This window comes from Dryas octopetala, chromosome 6 (genome assembly GCF_963921425.1).
Source record: "Dryas octopetala chromosome 6, drDryOcto1.1, whole genome shotgun sequence".
Taxonomy (NCBI): Eukaryota; Viridiplantae; Streptophyta; class Magnoliopsida; order Rosales; family Rosaceae; genus Dryas; species Dryas octopetala.
This window is the reverse complement of record NC_141371.1, coordinates 10,637,836-10,651,877: the sequence shown is the minus strand read 5'-3', so window position 1 is coordinate 10,651,877 and position 14,042 is coordinate 10,637,836. Positions and strand designations below refer to the sequence as shown.

Sequence of the window (14,042 nt, the reverse complement as noted above, 5' to 3'; positions counted from 1 at the left end):
TTTAATGTTATCTTTTAATTTTTTTAATATATAATAATTTAAAGGCTTACTTACTATTTCGCCCCCTGAAATTAACTTCTAATCTAGCTCTACCCCCTAATGTTTATTTTGTATCACATTACCACCTGGAACTAATTCATGCGTTCCACTTTGCCCACTTCTGTCACTTCTAACGGTTGATATTGACATATTTGACGAAACCGGGTTAAGTGAGACATGGGATGTAACATCAGGGGGTAACGTGACACAAAACAAACATCAGGAAGTGATGTGAGAATTCAAAATACTTTCAGGGGGCAAACCAAATAATAAGTCTTAAACTTTGATATTTTTAAAAATTAAAATAAAATTCAATAAAAAATTACATTAAAAAAAAAAAACACTCACACCCAACCTCTCTCCACCATCGGCAACATTTGATGGTGGTGGGGACGATTGATGCAGATTATGATGAGAGGGAAGGGAGAGTGGTGGGCGGGTGGATTGCAGAAGGGGCAAACCAAATAATAAGCCTAATTTAAATGCTTTTTTCTAATTTATTTTTTGTTTATTTAGTTTATTTTATTTGTCCACATTACGTAAATTTACTATCCACATCAATGTAAATGAATCTCACACATACTATATGCAGTTAAAATTAACAGAAAAGTTAACGGAAGGAGCACATTGCAATGTTTATAAACTTTATGTTTCACATTAAAACGTTTTGAACATCGTGTACCAAAATGAAAAACGACATATGCTTAAGGGGTGCAAAGTATAATTCACCCTTTTTAATTTACACATTTACTGAGGATGTAAGAATGGTATATTTTCTTTATATATATTGAGCAAGGTAATAAATATTGACCATCGTGGGACAATTAAATTTCAGATGAGTTAATCCAAAGATGAAAATTACGTGTTGTAGCTAACGCATTAAGTATCATGCCTGGGGAGTACGTTCGCAAAAATGAAACTCAAAGGAATTGACGGGGGCTCGCACAAGCCGTGGAGCATGTGGTTTAATTCGATGCAAAGCGAAGAACCTTACCAAGGCTTGACATGCCGTGAATCCTCTTGAAAGAGGAGGGTGCTTTAGGGAACGCGAACACAGATTCACTCGTGGGATCCAGGCGGTTCAGGAGGGACTACCACGACTCCTCTCTTCTCGAGAATCCATACATCCCTTATCAGTATATGGACAGCTATCTCTCGAGCACAGGTTTAGGTTTGGCCTCAATGGGAAAATAAAACGGAGCACCTAACAACGTATCTTCACAGACCAAGAATTACGAGATCGCCCCTTTCATTCTGGGGTGACGGAGGGATCGTACCATTCGAGCCTTTTTTTCATGCTTTTCCCTGAGGTCTGAAGAAAGCTGCAATCAATAGGATTTTCCTAATCCTCCCTTCCCGAAAGGAAGAACGTGAAATTCTTTTTCCTTTCCGCAAGGACCAGGATATTGGATCTAACCGTAAGAAGAATGTTTGGCAGATAAATAACTCACTTCTCAGTGTTTATAGTTAATGTTTTTTATTATAATGAAAAACAATGTGAGAAGTCTCTTTTATTAAAGGCCTTTCATTTTATTAAATAAAATCGTCTTAGTCCAAGCATTTTGCTGGTGCTGGATGGTTGGTGGTGGGTGCTGGCCATTCTTGGTTAACTGGTGTTGTCCATGGGAAGTTATTGACCAATTGTTAAAAGAGTCAAAAGGAAGATGTTGGATTGCTCTACTTTTCCTAGATGCCTCTCTATATGGTTGAATCTTTAGTGTTCAGGAGCTGCAGATCTGCCCTCCAAATCTAGGCAGCTGTTGGCGTCAATGTTGGTCTAGACCATTCTTTCTCTTTGGACTTTATGGATTGGTTTCACAATTAATTTGAACTCAAAAATCTCAGAATTTGCAAGGTATCCCTTGCTCTCTTGCCTTTTTAGTCACAGTTTGGTATAACTGCAAATGGAGATGCACCACTGTTTTTAACCCTGAATTTGAAACACCACATTGAACACAAAATGTCACTAAGCAGTATGTTGTAGACAATTTACTTCATCTTCACTGGTCTCCCACTATCCCCCTCATAGTAGTTGGTTGAAGCTCAACATTGATGGGAGTATTAAATGTGATCTTGGCCAAATTGGTTCTCTTTGAATAATACGCAATGAAAATGGAGGTAGAGGAGTGTTTTTTTATTTGGACAAATTGGTTCAACCTTGCTATCTGTCTGTAATGTGCAATGTAATTTTTATTAATCAATTGTCATTCATGAAATTTGAAATCAGAACCTCCTCCTTGACAAAAAAGACAAAAAAGAGACCGAGTGCTAGGCACTAAACCAAATAATCATGGACAATTTAGATGTAATTTTTGACAATGCACATTAAATCCTAACATATTCTAAACCTCAAGGATATTAGTGTAATTTACTCTTACAAATATACTAATATACTGGATTTTGATCCTCTGCTTTGCCATTACTGGGTGTGTTATTTCATGCCTTTTATAAAATCATGCTCGTTCAAAAAATCTAATGGTTAAAACATGGCCACATCAGTTCCCCTTCAATGAACTCAAAAAAAAAAAAAAAAACTGAAAAAATAATAAAAATAAAAATAGCCTCCATCCGCACCTGTTACGGCACCTCATCTCCACCCTCTCTCCTTTCTTCTAGCGGCCTCCGGTCGCCCCTCCTCTCTATATATATATATATATTTTTTTTTTGTCCACCTCATCCACTCCACGCGTGACACCAACCTCCAATCCAACGCCTTTGACCTTCTCACGCGCCACAGTCCCACCTCTGGCGTTGCCTTGCTACCCTGCAGTGCCAAATCTCAAATCCCTCTTTCTCAAGCTTGTCAAGAAGAAGGTTGGGCGTCGCTATTCGAGATAATTCCTCATCTCACCTAACATGATTTCCTGTCAGAGGAATGTTATCCACCCTCTCCATCTTCTTCTTTATTATTCTCATTCTATAATGTAAATTCATAATTAAAACCGTTCATTTTTTAAATTTAACCCTATGTTAACAGTTGATTTTAGTAATTGGAAAATAGATTAAGTTTTGTTAAAATGTTTGAGTTAGTTAGTGATTGAATTTCATTGTTTCTGTTTCAATATATGTTTTAGTGGTTTTGCATGTTCCATTATAGTATTGAATTGTAGTGTTGAAGTTTTTGGTTTAGTGTTTATTATTTTATGGTGGTGTAAATTTTGATTCGGTAATTGTCACACAATTACTAATTTTGAATAAGTAACTATTACATTGATTTATATTGACCTTTTAAAATCAGTGAATTTTGGTTTATGTTAATCGTTTTGTAATTTTTTGAAATTTTCAGATATTAGTAACAGTGGCAGTAACTGTAATTTATAATATTTGTTATATATTGAGTATGATTTCACTTTAATTCATTTTAGTCAAGGTGCCTATTTTGGCATTTAAGAATTATTCATTGACTTATTTGTAATATTAAAATTTTTTATTGACTTTTTTGATCAATTAAAAAACATACATTTGTTAAATTATATTAATAAAAACTCCAAACCCCAAAAATCAGAAATTAATTCTCATTTCTCTCTCCTCTCCCCCGATGCTCTCGGCCGTTAGATTTAATAAGCTAAAATATGGGCCGTTAGATTTAATAAGCTAAATGAATTTCTGATTCTCTCAGTCTCACCCTCTCCCTACGCCTACGCCTACGCCTTCCCTCTCCTCTTCACTCTCTGTCCCTCTCTCTTCTGTATCCATGGCTTCAACTGGGAAAATAATTGAGAAGTTTGGCCCAATTAAGGATAATCAGCATAGCAATGAAGCAGCCCTCGTTGAAGGTGAGGCAAACAAGAAAATCAAGGAGGCAGGGATCGATTCCCAACAGTGGAGGCGACCGAAAAATCAAGTAGGTCTCCTACGATCAATGCACTTCGCCCTGGGGACTGTGGAGTTGCAGTAACTTTGTCATTTCTCGGGTCCTCAACTCGCCGCACTCATTTTGGAGCATTCAGAATGTCCTTAGCTCATTCGGGGGAATTTTAGTTGCTTCTGAACCTCGGGAAATAGGTTTGGCATAGATTTTTGGTGCGTATGTTAAATTTATTTGGTGGGTTATAGTGAAATTTAGTTGGTTTTGAACCTTGGGAGATGAATTGTATTAATGAGATTAAAAGATTTGGTTCTATTTAATTTGTAATTGATGAGAGGTTTAGCGTAATTCAAAGTTTAAGCATTGTGGATGAATATATTGGGAAATTAGAAGTTTCAATTTGTGTTTGCCTCCTTTTGATACCTTTGTCATTTGTAGTTATTGCAATAATAAATTGGCAGACATGGCTAGATATCCGAAAGATAATGGTAACAAGAGTGGACCTTTTTCTTGTGCTGTTATCTTTATCAAGTCATCATATGTATGATTTGCTAGGACATGTACATGATTATATATGTTTAGGTTGTTATTATCTTATTATTCTTTACAAATATAGTTTATGTTAAATTGAAGGGCAATGCTCGTAAGATCAAATTTCTGTCAGTGGTGCGGTGGCCCAACAAAGCATGAGATACGAGAGGGAAAGGAGAATATGAGAGCTATTTGTACAGTTTGTGAGAAGATTGCGTACCAGAACCCAAAGATGGTATGCTTTTCGATTGAAGTTTGTTTTGCAATGGAAATTTCATTGATTTGTGCATGTATCAGTCCCGAAGCAAGTGATCCTAGTTTGAATATCTTGGGTGGAAATAGACTGAATTGTTATGTTGTGATTTGGAATGAAGTTACTATGTGATCAATCTATTTATTAGGATTCACACAGTGATTTCATTCCAAATCTACAACATAATAACTTGAGTCTAAATCCACTCAAGATATTCAAACTAGGATCACTTGCTCCGGGACTAATACATGCACAGATTAATGAAATTTCCATTGCAAAACAAACTCCAATTCGAACAACATACCATCTTTGGGTTCTGGTAGGCAATCTTCTCACAAACTGTACAAATAGCTCACATCTCCTCCTTTCCATCTGTTATCTCATGCTTTGTTGGGTCACTGCACCACTAACAGAAATTGATCTTACCAGCATTGCTCTTCAATTTAACATAAACTATATTTGTAAAGAATGGTAAGATATAATAAATTACTCAATTTGGATAACTACCTAAACATATATAATCATGTACATGTCCTAGTAAATCATACAGACGATGACTTGATAAAGATAACAGCACAAGAAAAGGGTGCACTCTTGTTACCATTATCTTTCTGATATCTAGCCATGTCTGCCAATTTATTATTGCAATAACTACAAAGGAGGCAAAAACAAATTGAAACTTCTAATTTCCCAATATATTCACAGGGTTTTATCCACAATGCTTAAACTTTGAATTACGCCAAACCTCTCCTCAATTACAAATTAAATATAACCAAATTTTTTAATTTCATTAATACAAACCCATAAAATTCACTACAGCCCACCAAATGCATTTAGCATACACACCAAAAATTCTATATCAAAACCAACAGTATGAAAAGAAACAGACAAGACTGAACCATGATGAAGAAGGAGAAGGGCCACCTGGGTTTGACCCAAAATGAGCTGAGGACATTCTGAATGCTCCAAAACCAGTGTGGCGAGTTGAGGACCCTGGAAATGACAAAGTTATTTTTAGCTGCTATCGCTTTTGTCCAATATGGAGGGGTTAACTCAGCTAATTTGCGCTAATTTTGTTGACTCTAGCATTTTAGGCTATTGTGCTTGGGAATGGGGCTTTGTACATTCTTGTGCGGAGTACCTTAGGTGAGTACTGTATGATTAAAGTTGAGTTATGTGACATTCTTCTATAAATTGGTTGCATGATTACCCACTAATGCATTTAACAAAAACCCAAAACCCCATTTTACTGATTTGTATAAAAATCAATGTTTTCTTCTTCGACTCCTTATTCCTTAGCATTGGCAACCACATATGTAGTACTGATGCTATATGCATCAAATGCTCAATTGAACACAACATTTTACTCAACCACTTGCCCAAATGTGACCACCATTGTACGCATTGTGGTCCAACAGGCTCTGCAATCTGATTCTCGGATTGGTGCTAGCCTTCTTCGTCTACATTTCCATGATTGCTTTGTCAACACAAGTGTTCGCACAAGCTCTATGTACTGGTATCTGCACGTAACATTTTGATATATAAACATGTTTCTAGTATCAAGTTTGATGCATGTAGACCTCAAATTTGTTAGTGCTATTAATTTCTTCAGGGATGTGATGCTTCAATCTTGTTAGACGAGCGGGAACATACAGCAGAGTGAGAAAGATGCAGCTGCAAACACCAACTCCACTCGAGGCTTTGATGTTGTTGACAACATCAAGACTGCTGTGGAAAAATCTTGCACTGGTGTGGTGTCTTGTGATGACATTCTGGCGCTTGCTGCTGAAGCTTCTATTTCTTTGGTGACTCAATAGGTGTTGCATTTACAAATGTTTACTTGAGAGAACTATTGTGTGTAAATAGGTGGTGCATGTTTTCTTACCCGATACTTTGACAACATAATAATGTTATGTTCCCAAACGGTGAATTTGGACGACATTTTTTTTCAAGATTCACCCGAATCAATAATCCAAATTCAGTGTGCCTGCACATATAACTTTCTTATGTTGTTAGATACATGAAACTTATAGTGGGCTCATGACAGACTCTCAACCATGTTTGCAGTCAGGAGGCCCTTCATGGAATGTACTATTAGGCAGACAAGACAGCCTAACTGCAAACCAGGCAGGAGCCACTACCTCTATTCCCTCTCCTTTCGAAGGCTTAGCCAACATCACATCCAAGTTTTCAGCTGTTGGCCTAAACACCAATGATCTTGTTGCACTATCTGGTAATACCCTTTTGAACCTTAATTTTTTAGTCAATCACCAAAATACATGCAGGGCCAGACCTGAAATTATGAAGGTCCAAGACGAACTACAAAAATGGGGTTCTTAACATTTCATGTATATACTTGGCCTATCATAATATATAGGTATATATAAAGAGTTTATAAATTTGGGGGCCGAGGCGGTTTCCCCCTTTACCTACCCTCAGGTCCGGCTCTGAGTACATGTCTGAGATCGATCTTGGTCAATTAATGCAATTCTTTATTATTCATCACATTATTATTTGGAAGAGCTCAGTGTCGAACATTTAACAACAGGCTCTACAATTTCAATGCCACAGGCAGCCCAGACCCAACACTGAACTCATCTTACTTGACCACTCTGCAGCAAACATGTCCACAAAATGGGAGTGGTACTGCTCTGGCCAACCTTTACCCCAAAACTCCAGATGGTTTTGACAACAGCTACTTCAGCAACCTGCAAAACAATCAAGGCCTTCTGCAATCAGACCAGGAGCCATTTTCAACGCCTGGTGCTGGCACAGTCTCTGTTGTTGTTAATAGCTTTAGCAGCAACCAGAGTGCCTTCTTTCAGAGCTTTGCTCAGGCAACGGTCAATATGGGAAATATTAGTCCATTGGTGGGAAGTAGTGGGGAGATTAGGTTGGATTGTAAGAAGCTCAATGGAAGTTAATTGAATTTATTAACATCAGTGGATTAGCAGAGCTTTTTCAGTATTATGTTTGGTGCTATAGTACACTAATTAAGAAACAGAAGAACTTACACATTGTTTGATGGTGTACCACATAGGCAATGCTAGTCAAACAACTTTAAAAAAGTATATTGTTTAATAACTTTTTTTAAAAAAATGAAAATTGCTTTTCATGGTATGAATCATAAATGTCGGTCATTTGTCTCACAAACACAAAGTAAATTTTGTGGCAAGTTGAATTCCTTGTGTACGTTATACCAAATGGTCCTAACAAGTAAAGGTCCTAATCACACATGTTAGCATAAAAGACTCAAAATGAGGGCAACAAGGCCGCCTCTATAGCGGATTCTGATCTACTCGAATGACCTTTGATAATTTTGTTTATCCACCCACTTAAGGCTTAGAGTTTAACTATGAAAATTTGGATGACTCTAAATTGTATTTTTTTAATTGGACTACTCTAAATTTGAGAGCTAAACTCTAAATTTTTTTTTTTGTTGGCAACTCTAAACTCTATCAGTTGTTTAACAAGTCCCCACATGGAGTTGTTTGAACTTGAAGTTTTCATAATATAGATTATTTAAAGGTTAAATTTTACTGAAATTTCACATCTCGTTTGTTTTTCGGACAACGAAGTCCAGTAAGTAAGTAATATACGACACGGTCCATCTAAAGATTTTCCAAATCCCGTTGAAAGTTCCATTGCACATCACTTTCCAGTCCAGTAAGTAAATAAAGCAAAGTCCCACCCATCATAACGGACCGCATGCCTAGTGGAAAGTCAATTTGAACCGCAAGTTGTTGGAATAACCTTGTATAACAATCTTCAAGATTTTAAGTCCTTTCCCCCATAGACAATTAGTTTTGGTTAATTGCTTTGAGTATATAATTCATCAACAATCATGCCTACTCCCAATATGATTTATCAACGTATTTTGTTTTTTTTTTTTTTTTTAAGGTGAAGAATTGAAATTGGGTCCATAAGGCAAATTTTAATGTGTATTTAGTTACATCACATATCAAGGAGCATGTTGAGAATACAAAATCTTGCATAATAATGTATAAAATCTTGCTTAATAATATATAAAATCTTTAAAATTTATGAATTGCTAAGTGATTTTAAATAGGATACTCTAACTTTTACATAATAATTAAGGAATTTTTCTCAAATGACTCCTTTTAAAGAAGGATTATACTCTCCACAGTCCATGGTAGTAGGAATTCCTCAGCCCCATTGATGTAGCACAACCACGACAACACACATCCCTTTGTTTTTTGAAGCCCAATAATTGTTAACCCAAATATGTTTTGTTGAGTTAACTTTTCCCTTAGTTATAAGCTTTTTTTATTTTATTTTTTATGATACTTTAGTTAGACCGATGGACAATGGAAGAGTGTTTTGGCTAGAATGCAAGTTTGGAGGGAGGTCATGATTCTATGCAAGTGTTATTTAACTAGAAGTCTAGAATATGACCAGCCTCTGCCTAAAAAAAAACCCCTAGAATATGACCAACTTGAGTAATTGGAAAAATTATTGAGTGTATCCGATACACTGCCACATGTTATAATCAATCTAACGTATTGTCAGGTCTTATGGAGAAAAAGAAGGGGAATGGTATAAAATAAAAGAAAATAATAAAATAAATTATATACGGGATGGGATGAGACAGGATGGGATTGAAATATTTGTACCGTTCCTATCCCATTGTATTCGGGATCGATACAGGATCATCCCGAAAATTATGGAACATAAATGGTACGGGACATAACCGAGATGATACGAGATGGAATCGGTATAGGTTAGGTATCCCGGTATTAATGCCCACCCCTAAAAAAAATCCTTTTGACTATTTGTCTTAACTTTAACTGAGGTATCATAAACAATAAAATAAAAAGATTTTAACTAAGATAAAAATTATCTCAACAAAAAGTATTTGGATTAAGAGTTATTGAGTTTTAAAACAATAGCAAATTACAAAAAAGTCAATAAAAGTTTTAATATTACAAATAAGTCCATACAAAATTTTCTATCTCATATTAGTCAATAGTATATTTTGATAAATTACATTTTAGGGTTTAGAATTAGGATTCTAGAACTTATGGCGTAGCAGTCAAATATAAACCTAATACAAATATAAATATGAATAATAATGTATATTTATTAATTTATTGTAATTCATATTTTTTTCATTTTGGTCAATAGTGGCTAAAATGAAATTATTAAAAATGCATTAATTAAAATATAATTGTGAAAAATTTTATTGACTTATTTATAATTAGTTCTTAAAAAAATGTATGTGGTTGTGGTTATGCCACATTAGTGAGGACTGATCCTCCTACCAGAAGGAAGTATTGTCCTTTAAAGAATGCTAAAATATTTTAACCTTTGGCATTACTATTATTACTCTTTAGGCATTTTGATGAAGCAAAATATCCTCATATGTCATAAATATGCATGATCGACTTTAATCTCAACTTATTCGACTTTAACATTCGAGAGCAGTTTTGCTCACCTCCTTTAACTTAGGTATATGCTTACCTCTCATCTAAAATGTTGTTATGTGTTTAAAAAATTAATCATGAATTAACCCATTGTATTTAATTATGAGATATTTTCAGTCAGACCCCCCCCCCCCATTTGGTTTAATTACACACACCCCTTACTTTTAACATCTTTTATTTTTATTTAACAGTCAAAGGGGTATTACCGTCATTTGATTTTCTTCTTCTGCAACTCCAATACTCCACCATCACCAACGCCACCCCACCCTTTTTTTTCTTCTTATTCTTACTCATCACTAAGCTTCCAAATTACCTACTTAGATTCCAACAACCTTAACCAAAGAAGAAAAAAAAAATGAAATCCCAGCAACTCCAAAAAGTAAAAACACAAAAAAAAAAAAAAATCCAACAAATCCTTCAACTGCAACTCTCCTATCTAAATTTTTGTTTGTCTAAACTCTCCCATCAATTAAAACAACAACAAATTCTTTCCCTGCAACAAATCCTTTCTTCTTCCTTCAATTTTTCTTCTTCTTTTGCCTGCAACTCTCCCATGAACAAAAAATCAACAAAACCAAAAAAATAAAATAAAAAACAACCAATAATTCTGCCATAACATAATACACAACTAAGGTTTTTTTCTTGGGTATTGGAGAAGACTCAGAAGAGCCATTTTGCGTTCTGGAGAAGAGCCAAAAAACGAAGAAGCATAAATGGTTAGAAAAAAGAGAAAAGAGAAATTAATAGATAATAAAAATTTAAGAAAAAAGTTGATTAATAAAAGATAAGGGTAAAATAGAAAAAATTTGTCAAATTATTTTTCTCTCTCATCATTAAATAACGTCAGAAATAATTAAATATAATAAATTAACTCACGGTTAGTTTTATAAACACATGATAACATTTTAGATGAAAATTAAGCATACATTGAGTTAAGGGGGTGAGCAAAACTACTCTCTTAACATTCTTCAAGCATATTCACATATTCACATATTCGACTTCAAATATCAACATGTGTTACTCTATTCAATATATTTATCTTTCGTAGGTATTTTAGTCCCTTTCTCATTTAAAATGAGTTATAAGAGTAATGATTTTATTTTTGGGTTTTAGGTTTACCTTCACTAAGATTTAAGAGGGTCATATGATGAAAATTCCCTGGTAACTATTGGGTTGGGTCTCAAAAGCTTAGGTCACATATACTTCATCACAGCCGTTAATCACAATCATGATCATCATCCAAACAAAGTCTTACGCATAAACGCCAAAGCAAGGGATCATTGCTCTCTTGCCCTGGTCCTAAATTCATTGCACACACTCATCCACCCTCCTCTCCCTCTCTGTGGACTAGATCGCTGATCAAGAAAGAGGGTCATCCATGGCGAGTCGACTCGGGCCCAACTCAGCTCAGGGGGTCTCCAACTCCTTCTCAAACACACTGCAACTCTAGTTGACCATCCACAGCGTTTCATCACGACCCAGGTGTTCAATTTTCTTTCCTAAACCTTAATTTTCCTTTTTCACCGCTTCTGAAACCCTAGATTACCATCTAGAAGCTTATATCGCAGAACGAATGCTTTTAAAGTCACCATCTTGATGACCTAAACCCAGCTTGACTTGCTGATTTCTGTGTTTGGATAAGGTTTCCGATTTGGATTTGCTTAATTTAGGGTTTTTTCCCATCTTGGTTCCTTCAATTTAGTGATTACTTATGGGTTTTTGATATGGAGGCGTTCGTATTTATAATAAAAAATAGGGTTTTGTGATTTGGGATTCTTCAATTTTGGGCGAAATTAGGTTTTGGGGTTCTGTGATGTGGGTTTCTTGAATTTTGCGATGAAGCTAGGGGTTTTGATTTGGGTTTGTTAATTTTGGGATAAAGTAAACTTTTTGGGTCAATTTGTGATGGGTGAGGAGACATCTGATGCAATGAACCTTGACCTGAATCTGGGTCCAGGTCCCGAGCCGACATCAGCCTCGTTGTTGAATGAGCCTGTAAATTTGGATGCTTGGATTGAAAATCCTGTTCACAGAATTGCGGTTGCGGAAGCTGTGAGGCTTAGGGCTCGACAGTGGAGATGGCCGCCATCTGAAGCTCCAAACATTTCAATGGAGCTGAATCAATTGATGGTCAATTCTGGTAATTCAAGTACATTACAAGCAGGTGAGGGTAGTGTTGCCGCGGAGGAAAGAATGAGTGATGTGCCAAAAACATGTGAGAATAACAATGGGATTTTAGAAAATGAGACATCAGAGAATAAGGATGAAGTTGAAAAGGGCAGTGGCAATGATGGGAGCTTTTTCGATTGTAATATTTGTTTGGACTTGTCTAGGGACCCTGTGGTGACTTGTTGTGGTCATTTGTTTTGTTGGCCATGCCTTTACCGATGGTTACATGTGCATTCAGATGCAAAGGAATGCCCAGTTTGTAAGGGAGAGGTAACTATCAAGAATGTAACCCCAATTTATGGTCGTGGGAACAATATGCGTGAGCCAGATGATGACTCAAATCTTAAGATCCCTCTTAGGCCTCATGCACGGCGGGTTGAAAGTTTGAGACAAACCCTTCAGAGGAGTGCATTTGCTTTTCCAGTGGAGGAGATGATTCGACGCCTTGGAAGTAGATTTGATTTGTCTCGGGATCTGGTTCAACCTCCGGAGCCTGAGAGTGCCCGGGAAACAGCAGAAAGAACTAATTCCTTGTTAAATCAGATTCTGACATCTCGAGGACTGCGCAGAGAACAAAATCCAGTGGCTCTGGCAGACAATGTTGTGGATTTAACGCAAGACAACACAACTAGCCTTGAAACGGGAGAAAACCGTCGGCTTCAGTCCTTGCTACTTCGAAGAACACAATCACATAGAGCAACACTTTCTTCTCTCTCGTCTGCATTGAGTTCTGCTGAAAGGTTAGTTGAGGCATATTTCCGTAGTCACCCTACGCCTACAGGTAGAAATCAAGAGCAGCCTCCACCTGTTGATGATAGAGACTCGTTCTCAAGTATTGCAGCTGTTATAAATTCAGAGAGTCAAATGGACACGGCTGTGGAAATCGATTCCATGGTTTCCCTTTCAACTTCATCTTCCAGAAGAAGAAATGAGGCTTCTAGGGTTTCGGACATGGACAGTGGAGATTCTCGTGCCCCCAGAAGGAGAAGACTGAACTGAAAACCTCTTCTTCAGTTCGCAACACTATGTTGTATGTGCTCTTTACCTTTGTTTTACTACCCTTCTCCCGGCTCAAATGCCTTTGTATTATTTCTCCACAGTTCACACTCTTGGAAGTATTCACCTTGTACCACAGCCCTTGTCCTTTGACTTTGATGAGGTGATTATGGAACTTCCGCAGCTATCAGCTTGAATTATTTGGCTTTAATTTTTCAATATTATGATCTTCCTTTAACTTAAGGGGCTTAGGCTTTCAATTTGCGTGGCAAATCAGAGTTGTACACTAGTACTACTAGTAGGCTGGTTTATTAGTTCCCACTGTACATAAAGTCGTGAACTTCTAATGCCAGAGTTCATTTGGCATAATTCTCTATATATTTAAATATCTCTTTTTCTTTATTTTTGGCCTGAAAATATCTTTTATGTTTTCTTAATCTGTTCTTTGTATGGAAAAACTACAAGTTTTATGTTTTTTTCTTCATTGGATATTCTAAACATATAATATAACCACACCCTTGCTGGCTAACCCCTTCAGGTTTATTCATTGGTCAAAAGCTTGTTGTAGAATGTAGACTTGCTCATTAGATGGTACATAGCTTTGAATACTGTGATTATGTTGATTCCGCATTTTCTTGTGAATTAAATCTTCTATGAATTCTCACAAAAAAAAAAAAAAAATCATCGCTCTACGAACTGTTCAACATTAAAATTGGCTTGACCTTAAATTATTAACTTAATATTTGCAATTAAGAAAATCTAATGTATTCACATATGGAAGCCTTGTCTAATGCAAGAAGTT

The 14,042-nt window shown here is 36.1% G+C and overlaps 2 protein-coding genes across 2 annotated transcripts; both read left to right on the top strand.

The window, feature by feature from the left end:
- The first annotated feature begins 3,733 nt into the window (after positions 1–3,733).
- Positions 3,734–7,563, top strand: LOC147282288 (peroxidase A2-like). Its single transcript, XM_086248191.1, is given in 9 exon segments — positions 3,734–3,933; positions 4,286–4,378; positions 4,481–4,613; positions 5,726–5,777; positions 5,931–6,124; positions 6,244–6,272; positions 6,274–6,436; positions 6,699–6,865; positions 7,135–7,563. Coding segments are annotated over 9 exon segments (1,452 nt in total). The 3' UTR covers positions 7,556–7,563.
- Positions 7,564–11,341: 3,778 nt separating this feature from the next.
- LOC147282287 (RING/U-box superfamily protein) lies at positions 11,342–13,642 on the top strand. The gene has a single exon (XM_086249226.1). The coding sequence runs from the start codon at positions 11,981–11,983 to the stop codon at positions 13,241–13,243; it is 1,263 nt and encodes a 420-aa protein (XP_086105352.1). The 5' UTR covers positions 11,342–11,980; the 3' UTR covers positions 13,244–13,642.
- The last annotated feature ends 400 nt before the right edge of the window (positions 13,643–14,042 follow it).